We start from the raw sequence: 25,809 nt of genomic DNA, 5'->3' as shown, positions 1-25,809 counted from the left end.
TAGCAGCTCAGGTGACTAGGTTTTAAAGAACTCTGAAAAGTCAAGTCAAGGAGCTATAGGAATGTTTGTTTCTTTGTTTTTTAACCCCAAATGGGTTCTTATTTAGATGACAGTCATGTTTCCAAGAATAGGTCAGCACACTGGGATGTTTATTAACAATAATTCTCAGCTGCATGTGCAGGCTTGAGCAGCCAGACTGAATTGTGACACAGCTTTCCCTGCAGGTCCCTGGGAGAGAACTTGAGGTTTACAAGTCAGAAGAGCAGTTCAGAGGAGAAGGAGGTGTCACACAGACAATTTGTTATAATTGCTGCAGGATGGACCAGGCACTGGTGGAACTCAGTGCAGCCTAGTTGGCAGGTTTAACAGTATCTGAAATCTTTTCTGTCTTTTCCCATACAAGAAAAATAGTAAAGAAATCTGGTTGCAACTGCCAGTTCCTGCAATAGGACTCCAAAAGAAAGCCTACAGTTCTGTTCTTGTTGAAAACTGGGCACGTGATAGAAAAATCATGTGCTAAAGATACAACTTTACTGGTAATATTTCAACCTAAATTTGACCTGCCAAGGTTCACCTTGTGGTACCTTGTAAAGAAGGAGTTTGGGCACCAAACACCTTGAGCCTTAGAAATCCTCAGAAAAATAAAAAGCTGTTAAGTATTGATTTGAGCTTGAGAGTTATTTTGAAGCTGACTGACCACCAAAAGCTCAATATAATTTTTACTAAAAAGGCATCTTGTAGATTATTTACCACATTTTCTGATAGAAAAGTGGTTTTCCATAGCATTACTGCATTTCATGCTTGATGAAGATGGCTGTCATAACACAATAACACTTGTAGAACATTATCCCTTATATCAGAGCTCACTCATCTTCAGAGTTCATTTCTACAGGATAATAATGTTCAAAAACACAATTCTGCACCAAATGAGTGGTTGATTAACTCTAGAATACAGTTATTAAAGGAATAATCATTAAAATCTTCAAAAAATAAAACACATCAGTCCTCATTTAATGTTTTATTTCATTACTCTATTTGATTACAGACTCTCAAATACAACAACCTGTTTTTGTAGAACAGTTTGATTTTCTAGATTCAAATATGAAAATAAGCTCCAGCAGAAAATTTTCTACGTGATGCAAGAAATCCTGTTTTATTTTATAAGCTGTATTTTAGACAAGGAATATGACCAGTGGTGAACTCTTAGGCCATGGTCTCACCTTTACACAGCTCTTACAAAAACTCCTGCCCCCCACGCAAATCGTTCCAAAGAGTGGCCTGGCTCTGGTTAATCGCATCGCAGGGCGCCGGTGCCCTTGTACAAAAACACTTTGTGTACTAAGTGTTTATCTCTTGCTATTGCTGCAGTCTGACCGACGGACAGCAGGACACGACACATGGGGACGAACGCCAGTTTTATCTCAGTATGGTCTGAAAAATTAGTCAGGGAAAGCTATTTTCCCTCTTTTCCAGATGGTGCCCGAGTGGGCTGTATAGCAGGAGGAAATGTAGTCCTTCCGTCCTGAGAGCTCAGGGGACAGACCTCCCTCCCTGCTGAGCAGCAGATTTCACAGCACCGAGGTTTATGTCCTCACGTTTAGAGCGCCCCTGAAGGCTCCCACCGCTGTCCCCCCGGGAGCGCCGCCTCGCTCCGTCTGCATCCCCAGAGCCCTGGAAAAGCGCTTCCCTGTCAACACCCAGACACAGCGCTTAAAAAACCTTAACGAAACAAACAAACAAAAACAGGACAAACGCACTCTCTGTCGCCGAAAATTTGTTTACAACAGAATGTTATTACGTTCCTCTCGCAGACACCGCCCCCGGCCTGCCCCGCTCATTACCCCGTGCCGGGGGCCGGCCGTCCCTCCTCCCCGCCCCGCCGTCCCTCCTCCCCGCCCCGCTCTCATTCATTCCCAGCCCCTTCCTCTGCGCTCCTTCTCCTTCCCCGGCGCCGCCGGCCCGGCCGCCTCCCCGCCCGGCAGCGGGCAGGGCCCTCCGCGCCGCAGCCATGGCCGCCAAGGGGGTGGACGAGCGCTCCCCGCTGCTCTCCGCGCCCGGCTCCGGCAATGTCACCCCGACCGCGCCGCCCTATCTGCCGGACAGCAGTCCCCGAGGTAAGGAGCTGTTCCGGGAGGGGGGGTGGCCCCGGCCCCGGCGCCGTGGCTGTGGCCGTGGCTGTGTCTGTGTCTGTGTCTGGCGGGGGACGCGGCGTCTCCGCCCGGGTGCGGCGGTGCGAGGCCGGGCCGGGGCCGCCGGCGGCGAGGCACAACAGGTAACGCCGCTCCCACAGGCCCTGCTCCCCGCCGCGCTCCGGCCTGAGCGGCTCAGGGGGGAAAATAGAAGAAATTATAATAAATTGTTCGCAGGGGCAGAACAAGCCCAAACCGGTCTGCTTATTATAACTCGCTCGCATGCCGCAGCTTGCGTGGTAATTGCGGGACTTGTGTTTCCCCATTAATTGGGAGCAGGATTAGGTGTAAGAGCCGGCGCTGAGCACAGCTCAGCTGCGGGCGGGGCCGAGCGCTGGAGCTCGGCGGAGCCGCGGCCCCGGGGTGCCCAGGTGCGGGCAGCGCCCGTCCTGGCAGCCGCATTCGGATACCGGCGGCGCTCCGTGCCGTGTGGTAGCTGAAGTCCAAAACCACCAGGATGTCCTTGCAAACACGTTTCAAGGCCATAGCTGGTTTGGGCTTTATTTTTAAGGCAAGTCCGATACTGCGGTTACAAATCTGTAGTGTTGGCATAATTATATGGTATTATTTTTCTTGCACGAGCTTAGGAAAATTCATCTTGTTGATCAATACTGACCATTTAATTAGTAGGTAGGAAAATAATACTTAGAAAATATAAATCGGAATGTTATCAAAGTACATCAAGGGGTATTTTTTTTTTTCCCCAGTTAAATGCTTTGGAGCAGAAATTGAGATGTGGAGAAAACTGAAAGAATGAAGACTAAATAAGATTAGAGTAGTTTTGCTAGCAGTACCATTTAAATTGTAATATTACAGTTCTTATTTTGGTAGGTCCAGTGTGTTGGCCCTTTCTTAACGATTTCTATTAACTGTATAGATTCATGGTTCGTGGCAGGCATATAACTAGAATGGGTGAGCATCTGTCTGTTTTGAATGATATTTAAACTCAGTTCTCTTGTCTTGATTTGAAAATGTATTTCAGTTAGGGCTGTAGCTGGTGTTTGATTTGAACTGGACAAAGGAATATTGGCTTAAGAGACAGCAGAGGTTGGAGGCTTTGGCTTTTTATATAGGGTTTTTTTGCCGTAAGTTTTTTAGTATAGGCATTACCCCTAAGTAAAACAAAAAAAAATACATATCTTAGTTTGTGTTCTGGCATTTGATATTTTTATTTTTAGTGATCCTTTTCCTGCAACAATTACTTTTACATATATTTCAGTCTGTTGTTGTTGTTGTTGTTTTTGGTGAAACTCATGACCTGGAAATGAGCTGGATCCTAAATGCTCATTTCAGTTGCTAGCCATGGCCTCCTGCGCCTTCGGTGGGCATCTGTCACTTGAGATAACTGCTGGGGCACCTGCGGTGGGATGTGCTGCTTGTGGTAAGTGGTTTCTCCCCAAAAACGAGGAGGAACCAATGCAGAGCTTTCTTGAATGTCGAATATATCTTGATTAATCAGACCACAAGCAAGCATACTAGGTAGCACTTCAGAACTGCTCTGCAAAACTCTCAGAAAGCTGTGCAACAGAATTTTGCAGAGCTGTGGCCTGCAAAATAGGCCTAGTAGCTCTACTTCCCTTGCTCTGTTGGCTTTCCTTAGTCCTTTCCTTACTGAAAGGATCTGTGCAAACTAAACTGCCTTTCTAGCTGACTGGCAGTCTACTCTCTCTAGCACAAGGCTAGACTTAGAGGAAGAAAATCATTCCTGTGGAAAAGTTTGGTTTGCTTCCAAAGCAAGCTCCTTCTGCAGAGCTTCCTTGATTAACATCACCTGAATAGTGTGGAGTGGCAGAGGAAGGAGGAAGAAGCCCTTGGTGTCAAAACTACCACCTGAATGTACATTAATAGGTTTGTCCCTGTGATTGTTTACTGTGCCCAGTATATTGTCCTGAACTTTAAATTAGATCATGGTTTGAAGGTAGCCTTCTCTTTTTGTTGAGTTGCAGCTGAGACCCAGCAGACCCTTCCCTGTGTAAACTGCTGGATGGTTGAATCCTGGTAGTGGCTGTCTTTGCTCTTAATGATGGGAGCAAGCAAGGAGCAAGCAAGAAAAAACTTTTCAGTGTGGATGCAGGCCACAGTATTTAAGAAACTTGTCACTACATTGACAAAGGGTGAAACTATCAATTCTCTTCTGTGTAGTAGGATGGTTAGTCAGTACTTTTTTGTTTCTTTTAGATTTTTTGGGGGCCTTTTCCAGACTTTTAGTTCTTAACAATGTATCAATCCTTTTTAGGATTTATCAATCCTTTTTAGTGCATCAATCAAAACTTCTACTTTTTACTTTACTTTTACTTTTTACTTACAAGGCATCAATCCTTTTTCTCCCTTACTCACCCCCTCACAGGTGATTATAAAGAATACTTTTTTTCTTTTTTTTTTTTTTTTTTAATCAAATGAAACTAGTTTCTGTTTGACCCAGGTAGGATGCAAGTGGTTCTCTGTGGTTTCCACCCTTCAACTACCAGGGGAGGAAAGTGCACAGGCACCATAAGGAATTTCTCAGTTTGCAAATGGGCTATCTTCCACTGCATCTCTGTTCTGCAGGGATGAGAAAGGAGTCAGATGTACTGCATGGTAGGGTACTTTGCTAATCTTGCGGAATTAATTAGTGTTTTTTAATTAGTGTTTTTGTTGTTATTTTTTTGATAGGGGAGGGTTTTTTTGTGGTGGCTTTTCTTTTTTGTTGGTTTTTAAATATTTTTCTTTTGTTTAGAAAAAATGACAGTATAGCTGCAAACTGGTATGTCAGCAGCAGGGAATTCACTGATTAAATGTGTGTATGTGAAGCTTGCTTACCACCCAGTCATGTCCAGCATGACAGACCTTTACCTTTATGAATTGGTTTTAGATATTAGTTAGCCTAAAATTCAAGCTGTCAGAAAAAAAAATCATATCAAAGTATGCTAATGTGCTTTGAAACCTTTTTATTAGGGGGTAATGAGCAGCTGACTCTGAGACAATGTCTTTATTTTCCTGTTCACCATCCCCCACCACCTTACTCTCCGCCAATATACTTTACATTTAATTTTGGTGGCTTCTGCTGGTTTGCTTTTTGGAGCTCTTCAAAATGCATGTTTTCTTTGAGCATGAAGGTCGCAGTGCCAAGATACCTCATGCTTTCTGCTCCATAGCAAATGTTATTTGCTGCAGCACAGCTCTGAAAAGCAGCCATTATTCGCTTGCTATCTGATATTTGCTGAGCCAGCAGGACAGGAACAGCGAGGCTGCTTACCTGGAAGCCAGGCAGCTCCAGTATGAGGCTGAAGAAGTGGCTGGCACTGTGTGTAGGGGCTCATACACCTCGCTTAACCAGCTTTCAAACTCCTGAGAGATATCACTTGGAAATGGGCTATAGAAAATTATAAATGTCTAGAAGGTATGGCTGCTAATTTTTAAAGTATTCCAGGATCATGGAAAACTGAAGTGTTGGTGGTTGTGTCTCTTCACTTTCTGGTATTGCTTGCCTTAGTACATCCACCCTATTCCCAGCTCACAGAATTGAGCTGTCACACTTTAAATGGAGAGGACAAAGTCAAGAACTTTTGTAAAACAATTGTTGCTTTTCAGAAAAGCAACCTTAAAGCTGGGAGTGAACTGTAGAGGAGTCTTGGCAGAGAGTTTGGTGTTTAGTCTTTGGAACATGCCTTTTGTTTTGTGTCTGCCTGTTCCCCTAGCCAGGAAGTGCCAGCTGCTCACTGCAGGAGCAGCTAAGCAGCCTGCTGACTGCCAAAACCCCTTTGCAGCAGCCATGACTTTGCCATGATGTTTAAGAAACTGCTGTCCTCATCATCTAAATCTCTAACCTGATTATTTCTGGGGTGCTCTGGTAGGCTTGAGCTTGTTCTTACTTGCCAAAGTGTGTGGGTTGGGGTTTTGTCTTGTGTGTGTTTGTTTTTTAATGCCTTGTAATGTCTCATGTCCTGCATGTGGCAGCCTTACTTAAAATAGGGCATCAAGGTACTGCAAAATACTGATACTTTTTTTTTTTTTCTGGATGCTGCATTTTTTTCAGAATGTATTTCCTCAGAAACAGAAGAAATAACAGTACTGTTACCTGATATTTCTTAAGGATGTTTTCTGTAACTAGTGTATCAGAGCTGAACGTGTCAAGTTCACTTCCTCAAGAAATAGAGCATTAGTTAGGGTCATGAATTCAGAATTCTATTGCTGCATATAAGTTATTTTTGTTTCTCATCTGAAATAATTCAAGTATATTAGATGTGATTCTGAGACTCTCAAGGTATCCATCTTTTTCCTGCTGTCTCTGAGTTAAAACCAAGCACAGGTCTGGGTCATGTATGGACTAAGTTACAAAGAGATAGCAGCATGGCTGTTCAGCATGCACTTCAAAGGTGTGTGATGACTTTTGGATCTGAAGGGCAGACAGGGTTTCTTGTATCCCTCCAGCTTATGACATTCACTTCAAGACAGAGTAAAGGAGTGATGAGTGCTTTCTTACAGGCTTAAATTTAATACTCAGGCTTGTCAGCTTTGATAGCAGTCTGTGATTTCCCTCAACACCCTCCAGCAGGTACTGCTCTGTTCAATGCTGTTGGTAAATGGCTGATCTCTCATTGCTTCTCTGAAGGTTTTGTTAGCTGCTTGGATGTAATCTTTGAAAAACCTATTGAAGCCCAAGGCTGCAGAGCATTTCAAACTGCTAGTATTTAAAAAATCTAAATATGAGCTACTGAATATGCCTGTTTTGTATTTGCTTACCTGAAAAGCCCTGAATTTCTTGATGAAATAAAAGTTGTTGCTATTATACGCCAAAGAATTGTGGTGATGTGCTTGGGAGAGAGATTGCTGTATTGAATTTTCATTCCATGGATTCTTAAGCCTCAGAGAATCTTCAGTGTTTCATTCCTCTTGTGTTGTGGGCTCGTGACTGACAAAGCTGGAGACTGAAGTCTTCTCTTCCCTGGAGACCTGAGGCCTTTAAAGCCTTCCTTGTGTTAGCCTCTCCAAAGTGACTGAAGACCTTCTTGTGCATTGGTACTTTGGCTCCTGAGCAAGAAAAATATCTGGAACTTTTCAAAGCAGAAACTCTGATACTTCAGGGTTTTTTTCTTCAAGACAGCATAAATTTGCTGTTGTACTCAAAAAAGAAGCATTTAATGCTACTTCCTATCCTAAGACCTGTTTTTTTTAACTGTTATGTGTTTTTACCTGCAGTATCTTCTAATATATGATAAACACTTGTCTGTATTGCAGTCTTTTTAGATATTTGTGAATGCTGTTTATGACTCTTCCTACCTGTGTCTTGTTTTCTTTTCTGGGGTCTTTTTCTTCAAAGGCCAGTCTCTACTAATCTGTAGTAGGTTTGGGGTTTTATTAGTGTTTTTTTTTCTCTGTGCATTTTCTGAGGACTGCAAAAAGTTGGTTTGAAATAAACTTATATAGACGAGTTTTGTTGGATCCAGATTTCTGGGGTGATTTACTGTGTTTACTGTATTGCTGGTTTGCTTTACCTACAACTATAGATAGTGTTTGTGTACACAGAAGTTGTGGAGAAGGGGAAAGCAAATTTAGTTTTGCTCTATGTTTATACTAAACAGTGAGGTTTGAGCCTGTGACTGCTAGAAACAATACTTGCTGGAAGTGTTTTAGGATCCTCTGGTTTTTCAGCTGAGATTTCCTTGTCTCTTGCAGCAGAGCTTCCCCCTCCATACACTGCCATTGCAAGTCCAGATGCCAGTGGTGTTCCTGTGATAAACTGCCGTGTGTGCCAGTCACTGATCAATTTGGATGGCAAGCTACACCAACATGTGGTTAAATGCACAGTCTGCAATGAAGCTACGGTAAAATGGATTTTTAGCATTTTCCTTTTTGTGGGGGGCACTGGGTGTAGAACTCATGTCCTCACCTGGGCAGGGTGGGTCCCTTCCTGCCACCCCCAAGGAGAAGGATGAGCCAGCCCAGCTGACTGCCAGTGTGCCTGGTGTGCAAGCTCGAGGCATGCTGCCACAGGGATGGTCATAAGCAGTTAGAATAAATCTTCATGTGGTCGAGCTGGCTGTGCAGGATGTCTGCTTCTGAGGAGGACAAAAAGCAAAGATGTAATTTAAGTAATTACGCTTCTGTAAAGAAGGGTAAAAGTGGTTTTGATGGGATGAAGAGCAGTGTTGAATTGAGTTATTCTAAGAGTGGGAGAAACAGTGATGAACCCACACCTCTCCCTTGGATGAATGCCTTTCTCCTGAAATACTGTTTAGTCACTCTGTTGGCTTGTAACAGACCACAATAAAATAACTTTGAAATGTTATAAGTCCTGGGTTCTTTTCCAGTGATCACAGACAGATTTGTTTCTTCTCTTAATTCAAGCCTACACTATTAGACCTCCTACTTTTATTTTTTTCCTCCTGCCAATTTTAGTTTTGGGATGTGATACTGCAGTGCCCCACTACTCCAGCTACTGCAAGCATTTGTATGAAAAACACTGGATTAGGCTTATTATATGGATTTATTGTATATTTGTTATATGAAAAGAACTTTAAATTATATCCTGAAAATGGGAAGCCTTAAAACTGCAGGAAGTCTTTTTCCATTTAAAAGAGAGAGAACCTGCCATTGATAGTCACTTTCCTGTCCAATGTATAATGTTTCAAGCCAAACAAAGTATTGTGCACCTTTTGATTTGCTGCATGAAAGGGACATTGAAACTTGACTCCCAGGTTGGAGAAAGATAATTTCAGTACAGTTTAAATAAGATTACAGTTCAGTGATGCCTTCATATTCTCTTAGTGACTAAGAAACAGACTGTGATACTTTCACTGTTGAATAAAGCCATTGTACCAGGCAAGAAGGGTTGTTTGATGTTTTGACTGGTTTTGTTGGTTTTTGTTTGTTTTTTTTTAATATATCACTTTTTAAGCTCACATTTTAAAAAAAGTAACTGAACTGAAGCCGTGAATTGTCATTGCTGAAATATGAATGTTTTTTCCATGAGTTTGCAGGATTTTTGTTCTAATAAGGGAATTTTCACTTCTTAAGAAAGAAAAATTTCTAATTTTCTGTTGACTCTGAAGTTTCCTCTGTAAGAGGAAGTGTATTTCTCTATTAGGAAGAATTTTTACTGAAGTTGTTCTGTTTTGTCATCCTGTTATGTGGAAAGAAACTGAATTGCGGTGACTTCTAATGTGTGTTCTCTGGTGGTTGTGGTTCTTTTTTTTTTAAATTTTTGTTTTTTGTTTGTTTGTTTAGCCAATCAAAAACCCTCCTTCAGGGAAGAAGTATGTTAGATGTCAATGTAACTGTCTCCTTATCTGTAAGGATACATCTCGGAAAATAGGTTGTCCAAGACCAAACTGGTAAGAATAAAATACTCTATGTCTTGAGATGTTAAAGTAACTGTTGTCTTTGTGTTGAAAACTTAAAACTAAAAAGAGGTTCAAGCGTCTGTCTCTTTACATGGACACTTGGAGAGCATTACTGAATTGCTGCAGACCCAGGTAGTGCTAGTGTCCATTTTGAATATATTTTTTTTTAAGAATGAAGAGGAAAAAAAGTTTCTTCTTTTTCTTTTAGTCTCAGATCTGTGTCTCATTATAGAACTACTTTATAAGTCAAAAATAATGTAAAGAACAATAAAAGAAAATCCATTTCTCATTTCTGGAACTTAACATTCATAATTTGTTGGAGACTTAGTTGTTGTAACCGCACAGAATGCTCATTTTGCTAAGTTCAGAGTAGGCATTTGGAGTGAAATGGGAGTTTGAGTAGTACCTTGGCTTCGGTCTCCTTAGTTATGCTGAATGTCCATTCTCCTCTCAGCTCTCAACTTTAATATACACACTTGTTATAAAAAGCAGTTATGATTGCCATAGTGATTCTTCTTATCATTTGGCTTAAGTTGTTAAGGATTCCAGTGGGGTAGGAGGAGTTTGATTTTAAGTGGTGCAGCTCTAACAGGAGAAATGGAGAGGAAGGCTTAGTCTGCAGAGTAGGGAGTTCCACCCCACCAAGTGCCCTAGTCACCAGTCTATTGGCTGTTCTGGTTTTGAAACATGGTTTGAGACTTGTGGGAGTTACTCTTTTTTTACTAATGCTCTGTTGAGTAGGACTTCAAAACATTCCAAACATTTTCTCAGAGTGCAAAAATGTTCATGGGATAGTTCAGTTAATACATCACGTGGTTTGTATCTAAACTGAATCAGAAGTTCCTTAATTTTATTGAGATCTCAAAAGCATACATCTAAGCAGTTTTCCTAAGATAGTCTATATATTTGTCTTGCTAGAAACTGAGCAAAATTGGTGTAGTGTACTTCAAAGGAGAGAGTTGGGAATATGCCCTAAATGGAGGATTCCAGACTGAAGAAAAGCATTCAGAATACAGTTTTAGTTGTAGATGGAAGAGGTTAAATATTGCTTTAATTTTCCCCTTCACTTTTTTCATTCTAAGAAGTCTCATCCTCATTCTGAGTAGGTTAATTTGGGTACTGCCATTTTGGACTGACAAATTGTGTAATTTGGAAACACATTGAACATAAAAGGAAATAATTTAAAGTAAATTCATTTCATTTAGTCAACCTAGGGTGGTTTTCCTTTTTAGTTTACTGAATTTGAATGGAATTTTTACTGTGCAAGGATGGATATGCTTCTTATATTGACATGGTTGTCAGTAGTGTGGGAAGGAGAACTAGGTTATGGAAGATCCTTGCTCTTTCTACATGTTTCACATGGGTATGTACATTTCAATTCTCAGGCTTGCTCAGCCTGGGTATTAAGTTTTCATTTTTCTGTTGAGCATGTCTGTCATATGCTTGCAAGTCTTTGATCCCTATAGGGTTTAGGCTTGTATGGCTGATCTTATTGGGAAAGAGAGCATTTTTAAAACTGAAAACACTTTGGAGAGTGACTAAAACTGGGTGCATCAGCTGTTTAACAAATAGATTATAGTTTCAAAGTGTAAAAATATTTGGTACTGACTGAGCTAATTGCTTGAGTGCATCGTCCTTCTCTTTTGCTAGCTTAATTACATGTGTATCCAATGTTCTTAACACAGTAGACGCATCATTACTCTTGGTCCAGTAATGCTGATTCCAGAAGAGCAGCCAGCTCAACCTGCCTTGCCAGTTCAACCTGATGGAACTAGAGTGGTGTGTGGGCACTGTGGAAATACATTCCTTGTAAGTAAAGCATCAGATTCTCCTTCTCGCCTCATGGTGATGTCCCTCAAGCTGTTTGTTGTAAGCAGTTTTAGCAGTGTATTGCCTCACTCTCTGGCATCATTGAGGAACTAAAACTTCTGTACTCATTATTATGGATTTATGGTCTGTATTTGGTTATATGGGTTTCAGTGGTCTTGCTGTACACAGATAGATAATGCCCAAAGTCTGTGTTAATGTTTTGTGATGTGAGAGTGGAGAGAGTGCTGGAAAAGGAAGTTGGTCTTCCAGGTACTGTTTAGGCTTACGGGGTGGCTGTTTTCTGCAGTGGCTAAGAGAGCAGTTCTGTTGTTGGTGTATGAGCCCCAGAGAGCTGTTGGTTATGGCACTTGCCGTTGACATATCTGTAGGTTGTTGGAAAACTAGAGTTTTGGTTTATGTGCAAGAGTGACAGTTGATCCCATTTTTGAAGTAGAAGGATGCACAAATGCTCTTGTGCTGTTGAACTCTCTGTAGCCTTCTAAATGGACAAGGTGCTGCCACACCTGAATTTTGATTTCAGTACACAAGTAAGCTGGCTTTGGCTTCATTATCCAGCAGTGACTGAATTTGTTTCAGGTTTGTGAATTGTAGGGAGTGACTAGGTAAGGTGTACAGTTAAAGAAAACAGTCACGAGAGAGATGGTGTATTCCTGAAACAAGGGATTATAAAATACTTAAAGATCAGAGAATACTTAAGTGCATGTTGTGCAAGGAAAAAGGAAGCTTAGGGAATGCCACTCCATGTCAGCTTGTGCCAGCAGAGAGAGAAGGGTTGGCTTGTAATAGGCTCTGCAATGGAATGGGCTTGTGCTTCAAGTCTATACTTCAGGTTAATGCATCAGGGAGGTGCTTTTATGGCTTAACCCCCCGTGTGCCTTACCATGCAGCTGCTTGGTCACTGCAAACACCACCCAGCCCTCCTGCCCTGGTGGACAGAACTGGGAAAAAGGTAAAATTTGTGGGTTGAAATAAAAACAATTTAATTATTGAAACAGAAAAAAAGTATTGCTAATGATGATAACAATACTAATAGCAGTGAAAGGAGAGAGAGGAATAAAACCCAAGAGAAATAAGTGGTGTTCAATACAATTTCTCACCACCTGCTTACCCAGCCAGTGCCCCAGCAGTGATCAGCCTCTCCCAGCCAGCTCCCCCTAGTTTGTGTACCAAACATGATGTTCTATGGTATGGAATATCCCTTTGGGCAACTCAGCTCAGCTGTCTTGGCAGTGCTCTCTCTCAGCTTCTTGTGCACCTCTTTGCTGGTAGAGCATGGGAAACTGAAAAGTCCTTGACTTAGGGTAAACACTGCGTAGCAACAGCTAAAACTTTAGCTTGTTACCACCATTGTTACTGAATCTAAAAGAGATCACTGTACTAGCTATTAAGAAGAAAATTAATACTCCCAGCTGAATCCAGGGATTTATGTCATGTCTTAAACTATTGTATGTATTATGTACATGTATGTACTATTAATGTAATGTCTTAGGTGCTGTAATGTCTTAACTATTATAGTAGGTGATAAGTGCAGGGGGCAGGAGATGGCCCATAGGGCTGCTTTTTTTTGGGTTGTTTTTTTTCTCCCTGAAGCAAAATAGGAATATAATGAGGAATTTACGAGTAATGTGCTAACTGGAAAGCCATTAGAGAGATCCTTGAGAAATATTCTGTCTACTAATTCTGCCTATATATTAAAAAAATGCAAAATTTCTTATAACTTTTGCTGAAAAACAGTAGTCTGAAACTGAAGATAGCCGAACTGGGTTTTCTGTTTGCCTTTTCTTTTTAGCCTTTCTTTAGGTACTTTGACAAGCATGTGAGTTTTACTTGTCTTGATTCCCTATTTCCTTTATATAAGTACAGTCCAGATTAACTTTGTAGGTTACACTGTGAACTACTTCAGGTGAACATGAGGGAAAAAACCCAAACCCGTAAAGTCTGGGTTTGCCCATTACTTCTAGATTATGCCTTAAAATGTTAAGTTTTCTAGTTTGGCATTTGTGCATGTGACTTCATATCTTCTGGTTGCTTTAGGGAACTGAACTTCTTAGTCCTGTGTGCCAGGATAAGACCAATTTGTCACTTCATGATATGTTGAAAAGAAACTCTCTGAACCATTAGAAATTTGACGATTGCTATTTTTTTATGCTGAGTTATCAAGAAACAAACCCTTTTTCCCTTCATATTCCACAGCTTTCCCACCAGTCTTTTGTTACTACTCTTTTCTGTAATTAAGTCTGAGATTCTGTAAATAAAGTTTTTAGTTAAGAAAAATCAGAAAATTGCTTGGAATTGAGAATGAACAGAGAAGCAACAAAAAAGGATTATAGCCAGCCTGGAAGCTCAGTTTCTGAGTTAGAATTTCTACCTTTGGTATCTCCATGTTGTGAAGAAAATATGTAGTGCTAGATGCATCTCTCAGCAACTCAGTAGGCTATTCCTTTTACTTTACCTGGCAGTTAAAAAATAAATAAAATAGACAAGCAAGGTTAGAGTCCCTGGGATGGAAAAGTCAAATAGTCATGTTCTGTGTTCTTTTAAGAGTATCAGTTTGTTCACCTCCTTTAAAAAAAAAAAAATTTTGCCTCTGCACACGGTAGTGGGGAGTGGGGCGTGTTTTTCACAAATTCTGAAAAGCATACTCCTTGCTATGGAGTGCCTTAAAGTTTCTCTGTCTTAGCTGGAAGAATGGTTTAGTACTGAAAGGAAATTGTAGCCAAACTATCAGTACTTCACATCTTGTTAAGCAGATTTTTTTTTTCCCCTTGGTAATCTGATAAAGTTCTTCCTGTGTTAAGGTTTCTATTGTTTGACTGTTGGACTTGACAAGTGGAAAAAGGGATAGAATAGAGAAGGAGGGCAGGATGAGGGTTTAGCTGTGTTGCTAAATATCAGTTTGATCTGTTTGGGGCTGTTTGGAGAGCTTTTGGACTTGGGCTGTGAAGTTTCTGTTTCTGCCAGCAGTAAGGCATTCCCTGCTACTCTTCTCTGAGGGACCTCTGCCTGCAGTGGTGTGTGGCTATCAGAGGCTGAGTTGTCTTTGGAAATGGGGGACAAGGAAGGGCTGTCCCTGTGTCCTCCCCTTCTCTGCCATCTTCCTGCTACTGTCCTGCTTCAGAAGGACCTCAGGGACAAGGAGCCAGGAGCGAGCTATGGAAGCCACAGGCTGTAGATGAAGCCCTGTGCTTTTTCAATTTTGGTTTTTATAAACTAATCAAATATGAAAATTACTTCTTCTGAAATAATTGAATTGAAAACCCATTAAAGTTTTCAGCAAACTTAGACATGTTTTCGTTTGTGAAAGTATTTTGCTTTCACAAAGGACCAGATGGGAATGGAGGGGAAGCTTCTTTTGCAGAAACAGCTGTATGTAGGAATGTGTATGTATATATGTACTTTTTTGTTTTGGGCTTTTTCTTTTTTTCTTCACTGTCTTGTGTTGAATACACTGAGAACTATTTTAGGCTTAGAAGAAAAGGTTTGACTATTCTTCTAGTAATTCCTTTGGTGGATATCTGGTTTTATCCACTATAGAAATATTGAGAAGCTCTGGATTCCTCATCTCTTCATCTGTGTTTCAGTACATCTAACCAGGGATTTTGGCTATATTTTGTATTGCTCCAGTTAAAAAAAATCATTGTATTCTCGGTGGAGAGCTAAATTTCATGTAACTGTAACTTAACAGCACAAATCAATATTAGGTACTTTAAAGCAGTCTGGAGTATGGGTAAAAATTGCCATCTTAAGTATGATTTAGAATGCACAAATATAACCTTTCCCCACTGTGCTAATATGATTGGAGGTAACTATCAATGAAAACAGATTATTGCTTACTCCTTTTTCCATCAATATTTGCAGCCCGAATGCATTGGAGTTTGTAGCCATCAATAATTTGGGCAAATAATTAGAAATTTTAAAATTCTGGAAAGTTCATTAGTGAGTAACCAAGAAAATGGGTTGCCTATAATGTGATACAGAATCAAAACTGGTGTATAGAAGTGAAGCTGAATTACAATTAGGTAAAAGATAGATACTGGAATTAGACTTAATTTTATTTCTGGAATTGAAGTTTAAAAAGCTGCAATAACTGCTCTGGTGAGGCCTCTCTCAATCCCCAGTACTGACAATTGCATCTTACCCCACTTTCACTGTGTAGACTTAAGGGAAATTGAGTAGGTTTTTTGAAGGGATGCAGAAAATACTCAACTGGCTCTTCTGCCAGGAATGTGGAAGTAGAATTAATGCTCTTAAAAAGCTTTGCTTGGGTGGGGAGTGTTACAGAAGTTTTATTAAGGAATAAAATAGAACTCTACTAAATCAGTTTGGTCAAGTTTCGTAAACAAATAATACCAGTTACGTAGTTGTTCTGTACGTGTGTAAATGGATACTTCAGAACAAGAAAATAAAAGATGGATTTCTTTTTAGTGGAGATTTATCCCCAAGTAAATAAAACTGAGGGAAATGTTCAGGAGGTAGGAAAATACTCAATAAATACTACAGTTTAAAACTTTGCTCACAGCAAAATCACAAGGCATGAGAAGACCCATCTTTCTTTGCTCATAAAATCATAAATTTCTTCTCAGCATTTAAGTGGTGCTTGCTGTAGGTTGGTGCTGTTTTCCATATGAGGGTGGGCTCTGATTTTGATTAGTGGTTGTAGCAGTTATCACACTATTCACTTCAGTAGGACAGCTTCAGATTTCTCACAGGGAAAAGGCAGGCATTAATGGGGAATCTACGCTGTGGCTTCTTCCCCTGTTTTTAACTTGCAGTGTGACTTTTGCATCACCAAAGAAAACTTCCAACTAACCTCCTCCATTTGGGAAAGGTGACAGAAGAGAGTTACAAAATAACTCCTTACAGGGAGAAGAAAGATCCTTATTCTCTTGATCAAGGCAAACATGTTTTAAATGCTTGCTTAATACTGTTATCACAGAATGAAATTTAACAGCACCTGCTGTTTTTAAGTGAGTATATCACTGTGTTATCCCCTGGTTGAGTTAGTTCTAGGCACTGCTTTCACTAAGGCTGTTTCCCACATAGGTTTTTCATCTGAGCATGGAAGGTGGTGACCCTGCCATGTATTATTTTATGTATCATCTTTTTAATAGTCATGTAAGGTAGCCAGTAGCATTCTCCATTTCACTGATGTAAAACCTGATATCTACTTTCTGAAATATTCTTTAAAACAGCTTACTGTGTACCCATAACTTAGTTTTCATAAATGATGCAAGGGTTGGGAAAAGATTGCAAAATACTTCTGTCTGTAATTGTGCCAAAGAAAACATGCTTATTTTGATTCAGGGTATATTGAAGGTCTTCAAGTAAGAGAAGAAAACTATTAATATTATAATGTTGCCCGTACTATGCCTGTGAATACAACCACATTACGTCAAGCAAATTTTGTAATACTAAGACAAGTCATGGGAAACGTTCACACAGAAATCCCAATCTGATGTTGCCACTGACAAAAGGGCATCCCATTTATAGAAGGAAACAAGTCAAAGAGAGTCTTGAGAAGCAAAATGTTTTCATTTTGACATTTAACATTAAGTGCAATAACGTTTTTCTCAGGTCAGGTTTCAACCTTTCTTTTTATATTTTTACAGTGGATGGAACTGAGATTTAACACACTAGCAAAATGTCCACACTGCAAAAAAATGTAAGTTCTCTGAAAGCAAGGTTATGTGAATTGCTGTGAAGTAGCCAGTGTTTCTTCTGTTAAGTCTTTGGAGTAAAATGTATCGAATGTGCTGGTTATTTTGCTGTGCTTATCTGAACTTCAAGGCTAAAGCAGATATTCTTTATGCAGAAATCAGTAGCTTTGGCAAATCCACCTGCATTTATGAAAATGCTCTGCTAGAATTTATAGAGGCAAAAATAAGCTGCTAACAATAGACAGGAATGGGTTGCTGAAATTAACATTTTATGTCCTTGTAATTTTACCTCTTCATACAGTAGTAATCAGATGTTGTCTTGAAAGGTAAAACTTGAATTGCTTTCTTGTAAAGGGAGGAAAGGAAATAGTCTTGTATTGATTTGAAAAATGGTTTAGTGACAGTGTAAACTCAACAGCTAACTTGTGTTAAGCATCATAATTCATTAGCTTGTTTAATGTTTATGAATTACTGTGGAATAACTTGTCTGTTCATTTGTTATTACTTCAAGAAGAATGAGAAAAATTAGAATACAAGAGCTGTAAGCATTTTGGTTAAGGCCTCCTTTTTTGAGTATTTGTTTGGCTCAGGATTTCTTAATTTGAATTGTTGCACTAGTTACATACTTTAAATTTGTATGGGATCTTGGCCACAGGGTGTGAAATAAGACATAAATATTAATTCAAAGACCTTCATATCCTGCTGATTTATTTAAGTATTTGTCTTCCTCTGACAGGCAAGTGTGACTTCCAGTTAAAGGAGCAAATACGTTTTCCAGCAGGATTGGAGAGCCTCAGCTGTGTTGCATGTTGCAGGAAAAGTAGCAGGTCCCTTAGGAAGGGGAAAGCTTAGGATAAATGTACTGTAGGTGTGGGCATGGCCTGGCCTTCAACACTGACTGAAGTGTTTTTATCTGAGTATTTGATAGAGAAGTCAGTCTGGTGCTGTATTAAACCTCAGGGGTATAAGCAGCCCAGTGTGGAGTTGTGGATATGTTCTAATTTGCTTAGGTTAAATAAACTCAGTCTTGTTGAGATGCTGCTTTGCAGGGACATTTGTACTAATACATTAAGTTTCTTCAGTCCATGAGGGGGGGTTGGAGTTTTACTCTTTGGTTTGTTTTAAAGCTAATTGCAATTATGTTTTATATTTTATGTCACCCTTGTTAGCTGACCTTAGCTTTTCTCTTGACTCTCTTTAGGTCAGTTTTATTTGGTGGGTTAACTATAAAGACCAAAACAAACAGTAAAAACCCTAGCAATAACAGCAGCAAAATAAACCACACTCCAAGCAACAGTCAAAAGTCACAGCATGTGATCTTTGGTCTGTCTTCTGTTGATTAATGTTGCTTCTGTTTTAAATTCTAGCCAAACTCAAAGGTTTTCACAGTATTTTCCTCCATAAAGTACAAAGCATGCTATCTGTATGTAGAAAAGCAGGAGCCTCTCTGCAGTGCAATTTGTGATAATTACAGCTTGCGTGGCAACTGTATTGCAGAATGCAAAACAAATTTTAACAAGTGGGCACGTCTGTCCTTGGGCTGAGGATGCAAACCGTGGAATATTGCAGTTTAGCTCTGAAGGAGTTGCTTGGTGCTTTCCCGCATTTGAGATGCAATGGTTGGGAGTTCTGCACTTCCAGCAGCATAAACATTTCTGATACATGGATTTAGGGCACAGCAATAGGTGAGACAGACCTTTGAGTCATCATGATGGAATAAATAACTGCCGTGACCTGCTTTCTATCAGGTCTTTGTCAGAGGTTATCACAGCCAAGTTGTTAGAAGGGAATGTAGGGTTTCATCTTATTAATGCAAAACTTCTTTCATTAGTAGCTGAGTAGTCAGATGTAGACCTGTTCATTCCTTATGTTGGTTAAGTTGATGATTGTCACTGAAAAAAGGACAGTGTAGACTAAAGCCAAAAGCACCTTGCATCACTCCAACAGTAAGTTTTTCAAGGAGATGTCAGCTGACACTTTGGGATCCATAATTCTGTTTCAAATGTTTTTAAAAGTGCAGTGAATCTCTACAAATAGTTTGTTTGTGACCTTTATTTGGTTGATGGATAGTAGATCTTTATATTAAGAATGTTTTCTAAAACTGCTGGGAAGATCAGAAGTTATTGCATGAAAGTTAATAATGAAGCAGTGTTCAGGGAGAAAGTCATCATGCCTCATAGTACGTAAACAAAGGAACCTCTCATATCTGAATGTAAGGGGAAATGGGATCTTCTTGTCTGTTTTTAATCTCATCTGTGTGCTACCATTGTGATAGAACTTTCTGTGACACACTTTTTTTTGTCTTGCAAAATAACTTGGGACATGTAGGAAATTAATAGTGATGTAGAGAATAAAGTCTTATTTGGTAAATGACCAAGTCTCTTTGGAAGTGGACTATGAACCTGTCATGTCAGTTTAGTAAGGTGTTTGCAGAAGCCTTAATGATGTGTAGTGGCTCTGCCTGACACAGGCCCTTACTTGCACTGGGAAAATAAATGTAGCTAGTGAGGAAATTGTCATGATACAGTTTTATTTTATAGTCACACCTGGGAATGGGGGTGGGGGAGGAACTGTTTTGGTTTATTTTTTTGTTTTTTTGCTGATTTAGTGTTCTTCTGTATTTTTAAATACCAGATGTTTATCAGCTTGTTTTCCAAGAGTGAGAGATTCAGGGAAGGCTTCTGGTATTTTTCTCATTTAGTGATGAAGAAGCAGAAACTGGTTTTTTGTTTGCTGTTCTCTTTCTCAAGATGTGTAATGAATCATCTAAAAAATTCAGTTCATTAATTCAGTTACTAGAAAGAATACCTGAATGGTACAGGTGGTTATTTTAGAATGCCAGATCTGTTTTTTTTCCTATAGAACCTATCTCTTTTGCTTTTTAAGGTCTGCCAAAACTATGAACCCTAATGGATTTATAACACCTTTGCCCCATGAAGGACTTTTCTGAAAGAGGGAGGTGTTGGAATCTCATCACTACTGTGGAGGCCAATTTTACCAGTGCTAGTCACCTTCAAAATACTGGCATTTTAATTTTCCTCTTAAAAGCACAAAAAAATTTTGTTTGAAAAAATTTGAAGTTTTTGTTTGAAATCCTGGTCATAATTCCTATTATTTGGAACACAAAAGACTCAGCATTCCTTCCTGTGCTACTTCTTTTATAGCCTTTCTCCCATGTGGCAGTTTTCCCCTCTTCTAATTACTCCCTGATGCAATATTGGATTTGGTATCTTTTTTATATCCGCTGCTGCTGCCCAGAGTTCTGGCAGGTGTATTTGCTTCCTCAGCAGCAGCTCAGAAAGAAGGAACTGCTGCTTTCTAGATAGCTCTGTGGAGTTCCCTCTTATTCCCCCAATGGAACTAATTGGTTGCTTCTGTGATATGAAAAAATTCTTTTGATCCCATTTTTAATATTGCCTGATGTGGTTGTCAGAGTTTTCACAGTTGTTAGGTTTTTGGGATAGAATTTCAATTTTCTTTATTCTAAGTTAGTTTAGGGGTTTTATGTGTAATTTGGGGTGGGTAGAGGATGCCTCACCATCTAGAGGGGTCCAGTGGCTAACATCACTGTTGGGAGTGAAAAATTAATAATGATTTATTTGGACTCCTGGGTCTGTTACGTGACTGGATACACTTTAATATCTTTAATCATTACTTTCTGTGGAAAGAGAAAAGCAGCTAAATTGAGACATTTTTTACATTTCCATTTAGTGGTATTTGTGTTGATGGTTTCTCCTTCAGCCTTTTTACTGGATAGAATGAACTTTGTGTGCAATACACAGCACAGTAGATATCATGTATGTTTTAGGTATATTGAACATGACATTTTTACTAGCTTATGGTATCCAGCTCTGTAATAGAATTAACTTTGAGTACATAGCCACAAAATCCTGCAAAGGAGGGAACCTCAGGTCAGTTCGGCAAACACAGTCTCTTCCCTTTTTCCCTTTTATAAAACTACTGTTTGGTTTTATTATTTTTAACTCACGTAACTTGAAATTGAGCAACATACCCCTTTTCAAGAATGGCCATAGAGTGGATTTTGAGGGAGTGTGTGGAGGTGTGTGTGAGAGGGTAAGATCCCATTATTTGCTCAGTTGGGAATTCTCTTACCCTAATCCTACCCCAGGCACACTCCAGTGTCCCATTTCACTATGTATCATGAGGTTTTGCTCAGCAAGTAACTTCCCCGTGGAAGCTAATGAGCAGTACTGTTTGGGAACTTTTCCAGCTCCTCTGAAAATGGCTTGTGAGTAGTCACTTTATTTAACTCTTGCCCTTAAAGATGAAGCTCAGTGTGTTAGCTTGAGGACTGTGGTGGTGTTTGTTTTTTTTTTTTTTTTTTTTCTCTCTTGGAGCATATCAGAAATTCCTTTTAAAGAAATAACGTTGAAGTAAAGCTGCTTAAAGCAATCTATTTGAAGGCTTTCTAAGACAAATGCTTAAAAAATTTTAGTCACATGCTAAGCATATGAGGCCTTGCTATGTGGTTAATTAACTGGAGCCAGAAATTTGGTCAGTCATATGACGTGTGTGCTACTTCAGTTGTTTAGCAGTGCTTTTTTTCTGTAATTCATTTATCTTGAATAAGTTGAACTATCATGAGATGAGTAAAAGCATTACACTATTTCCAAAGGTGTGTTGATCTCCCAGAATGGGATGAAGTACTTAACTAATGATAGCATGCTTCAGGATGCTTAAAAAAAACCACCTCTAAGATAATACATGTTTTATAAAAGCACTTCTGGCTTTCTAGTCCTTTTAACTGTGCTTCAGTGGGCTTAAATAATGTTCCTATTTTCCTCCTTAGTAAGCTGTATGTGATTGCAGATATGTGACTCAAGATGTATTTGCTAAACTATGCTGAGCTTCTGGAATAATTTTTCTAACCTGTAGTAAATAATGTAATGTTTTATTTGCATTTTATATTCTGTTTGAGTGAACTACTGTAATAGTTTGATCTGGCAGGTAGGGACAGCTGTCTGTCCTGGAGTTCATAGTCTAGATGAATGACAGAATTTCCAGGGGATTTATTTACCTTGGTTGTCAGAAGTGATCTGTGCAGCTCATATAAACTGAAAGAAATTGCAAAGTAAGAAGAACTTATGTTCTTCAAGTTAACTTAATGGCCTAAAGAATTTCAGTATTTGGAGATGTTGAATGTGGAAAAACATTACATGACTGTAACTAAAGTGATTTGTATTTATCTTCAGAGCAGTTTAATCACTGAATAGTATTGAGTATCCAATAAATGGATAGTGAAGGTTGTTATTAATGACATGTAGGGGTGCCAGAAGTTATTTTCAGTTACTTAGATGCAGTGAAGTATTGAAGCCATATGCTGATGTACTAAAAGTCTGAAGAGTGTCTTGCAACCAGCATGGAAGCTGAAAAGCAAACTTGAATTTTGCCATCCAAAGGCTATCCAAGACAATTACTGGGCTGCACTGTGTGTACAGAAGGTAGAGACAGTCTTACTGTGGGTGTGGCACCACTTCCTTCCTTGTGAGCACTTAGGTTTTTTGGTACTAGACAATCACCAGTAGTTCGCCTTTAAAATAAAAATGAGGACTCTGTCCTGTGCTTTATAGTATAGCTGTAGACTTCGCTTTCAGCTCTATAAACTTAAGATGGTGTATGTGTATTGTCATTCTTTTTCTATCCCCCACATTGAGACTGAACAGTTTTTGTTGATGGTAGGGTAGTTTTTGTGATGGTTGTCATTTTGTTGGTTAGGCTTGGGATTTTTTTGTTTGCCTTTAATTTACAATACCATTTGTTTTCGGACAGTTCTTCTGTTGGAAGTGCGCTGCCACGGAGGCGCTGCTGTGCATATATCACAATTGGAATGATATGCATCTTCATTGGTGTTGGATTAACTGTGAGTGATGTCCCACAATAAATTTGCAGCTGTGTGCAGGGGTGTATGGGTTCAAAGGAGTTCTCTTAGTTGACCAGCTCTTTTCTCAGCATTTGAGTAAAACTTCCTGAACTGGTGTAGGTTTTGTCATCTCTATTAAAACTGTGGATTTAATAATTGAATAAATTAATTTTTCTGAAATGAAAAATGATTTTTTTAAAAGGTGTTCTGGCACTTTGATAATCTCCTTTTTTTTCTGATGTTAAATTTGGTTCCTCATATCTAAAAACTTGAGTTTTATGAAAAATGGTTCACTTCACTGTAGAAATACGGGAACATCTTGCTCTTGCTAGAGCTCTCAGACTTCCAGGTTTCCAGAAATACATGTTGCTGGATAGTTACAAATGTAAGTTCAACTGCAATAGAGGTGAATGGGATTCCAAGCACTAAAATATGTGTCTTTGTCATTTGTACAAGCTGTGAAGAGTAAAACCAGTTCATAAGCTATCTACAAATGAAAAGGCTCACTCTGTTATTACTCTGTTACTTGGAAAGCTATCCAGGTTACCAGTACCTCATATGGCTTATTAAAGCCAACTTTTTACCTGGGAATCCCAGGAAAGTTAATGTGAGGAAATACCCCCATGAATTCATATGTGTAATTCTCATTATGCCTCTAACTTTCATTTTAACTTGAATAATTATTTATGTGTGGTCTTAAATGCGTTATGAAGGGTTTTCCAGGTTCCCTAATAAAAACAAAGCCAGAAATAAAAACAGCGAGAGACAAATTTATTTTCCTTTGTTAATGACCTTGTTGAGTTGGAAAATTATGTGAAAACATTTTTCCATGAGGCTTGTCCAGAGGCTTGTGTAGCCTCCATCCCTGGAGTTATCTGGGACCTAGCTGGGTTAAAACCATGAGCAACTTGCTCTGACCTTGGAGTTGACACTACTTGGGTTGGAGACTTGACAATAGAGGTTTCCTGATTTCCCTTTCAAGCTTGTGATGTAAAATTAAGCTAACAAAATACCCAATTTACCCTTACCAGAGTTGAAAAGGTGCTGAAATGCTTCTCCTTAATATAACTTGCTTTTCCCTGAAGAACAGATAGTGTTGTATGTTTGACACTGTTTTTTTCCTCTTTTTAGGTTGGTACACAAGATTTCGCCAGGCGATTTCACGCAACCTATGTTTCTTGGGCTGTTGCTTATCTCTTGGGTTTAATCTGCCTCATTCGAGCCTGCTACTGGGGAGCCATTAAAGTCAGCTATCCAGAGCATAGTTTTGCATAGAGAAATTGTTAGGTTATAGATGAACATCTAGTAGTTCTGGATATTACATCCTGGACACTTTTAAAACCTTTCCAGTAAGGATTCCATTCTGTTCAAAGTAGTTTAAAGACTGGGGGTCTCTAAGAACAAATGTTCATTGCACTACATAATATGCAAATAGTTTGTTTTGCTGCTAGATTCCCTAGCTCTGAATACTAAAGCTGTGTTTACATGTTCATAATTCTGTCTTTATAGGTGTTGAATTTTATTTCAACAGACAGTATTAAGTTTTACATTTCCTTTGTTATGTTAAAATCTGCCATTTTTCTAGATTATCAGTAAGAATTCAAAAGCAAGAGTGTTTATAATTGTTTCTACAGTAGCTTCACATTTGTACTTAACATTTTAACTAAAATTATATTCAAGTGGCTTGCTTTAAAACCTAAGCAATAAGCATTTTGCTTGAACTGCTTTACTGCATCTTTTGCCTAAGATCATAGTGACCTTATTCAGGAAATGAAAGTTGTGAGTGTTTAAAATACTGGCACTGTTACTAGAGAGACATTTGTAAACACTGTATGCTTGGAGATTTTTCAGGTAGAGAGATGCTGTTTTGGTAGTCCAATTAAATTTCCATTTATCCAGGATTGGATTTCAGTTAGGATAAATGCTTTCTCCTCAAGGATCCTGGCACTGAAGTTTTGGGTTGTTTTGGTTGGTTTTTGTTTTGTTTAGTTTTTTTATTAACCGGCAAATCCTAAAAGCCATGCTCGGGTTGTGGAACTTAACTCTGGTTATTCGTACAAGTTCCTTTACAGGGTCTAAGGGAAGCATTTAATATGACTTGGTTTGTAATGCTTCAGTGTCATGTAGATGACAACAAGATGGTGATGGGTTGCCTCTTACTTTCCTCTGATCACATCAGATTTTCCCTGCTTGGGAGAGTTATGACACTGGTCACTGCAAAGGGAGACACTGTAAATTGTCATTAACTGCTGTAATAAGAAAATGAGTAAACTATTACTTGGACCATTCCATCAAAGTACATCTAGTCAATTTAGCACTGACTTGCCAAGAGAATATGGAAACAAAGTTTTTTCTAATGATGTATTCACAAAGGATTGAGGGACCAGTTCTTGCACTGCCCATCTTTATAATTTTAAACAAGTTTTTGCTAAATTCAGAAGGAATGTCCTGAGTGATTTAGATGACTAGTAATTTAGATAATGGGGTCAGATGGGTAAATTAATATGGATGTTTCAGGGATCCATGTAATTTAAATTATCTATGTTCCTGCTAAGTCAAAATGATATTCGGATAAGGATTTTGGAGCACAATAAATGTACATGATCAAACTGTAAATGATCTGTCTTTGTATGATGCTAAATGTATAAAAGCAGTAGCTCAGGATTACAATGTACCTTTTACAAATAAACTAATAAAGAAATAAAGATTATTATTCAAACTTAAATGTGTTTTGTTATTTATATGTATATAAAAATGTGTAAGTGGACAAATTTCCTAGTATGATACAGGAACCACAAAGGTATTGCACACCAAAGGTGAGCTCTGCATTTTTGCAGAATGGCAGCCTCAGGAATATAAGAGACCAATAATAAATTGCAATCAGTGATGTTTTAGTAAGCATGAGGACATAAATAAGGGATGAAATGACT

The 25,809-nt window shown here is 39.1% G+C and overlaps 1 protein-coding gene across 2 annotated transcripts; it reads left to right on the top strand.

Annotated features, from left to right (window-relative positions):
• Positions 1-1,915: 1,915 nt before the first annotated feature.
• On the top strand, positions 1,916-25,579 carry PIP4P2 (phosphatidylinositol-4,5-bisphosphate 4-phosphatase 2). 2 transcript variants are annotated; one of them, XM_062502878.1, is made up of 7 exons: positions 1,916-2,114; positions 7,845-7,993; positions 9,396-9,502; positions 11,197-11,320; positions 16,951-17,003; positions 22,789-22,879; positions 24,011-25,579. In XM_062502878.1, the coding sequence occupies exons 1-7, from the start codon at positions 2,009-2,011 to the stop codon at positions 24,152-24,154; spliced, it is 774 nt and encodes a 257-aa protein (XP_062358862.1). In that variant the 5' UTR covers positions 1,916-2,008; the 3' UTR covers positions 24,155-25,579. The 2 variants fall into 2 exon arrangements, with proteins under 2 accessions (XP_062358862.1, XP_062358871.1); XM_062502887.1 differs by lacking the exon at positions 16,951-17,003.
• Positions 25,580-25,809: the final 230 nt, after the last annotated feature.

This window comes from Cinclus cinclus, chromosome 1 (genome assembly GCF_963662255.1).
Source record: "Cinclus cinclus chromosome 1, bCinCin1.1, whole genome shotgun sequence".
Lineage (NCBI taxonomy): Eukaryota > Metazoa > Chordata > Aves > Passeriformes > Cinclidae > Cinclus > Cinclus cinclus.
The sequence above is the reverse complement of the archived record's forward strand: the minus strand, read 5'-3'. Positions and strand labels throughout refer to the sequence as shown.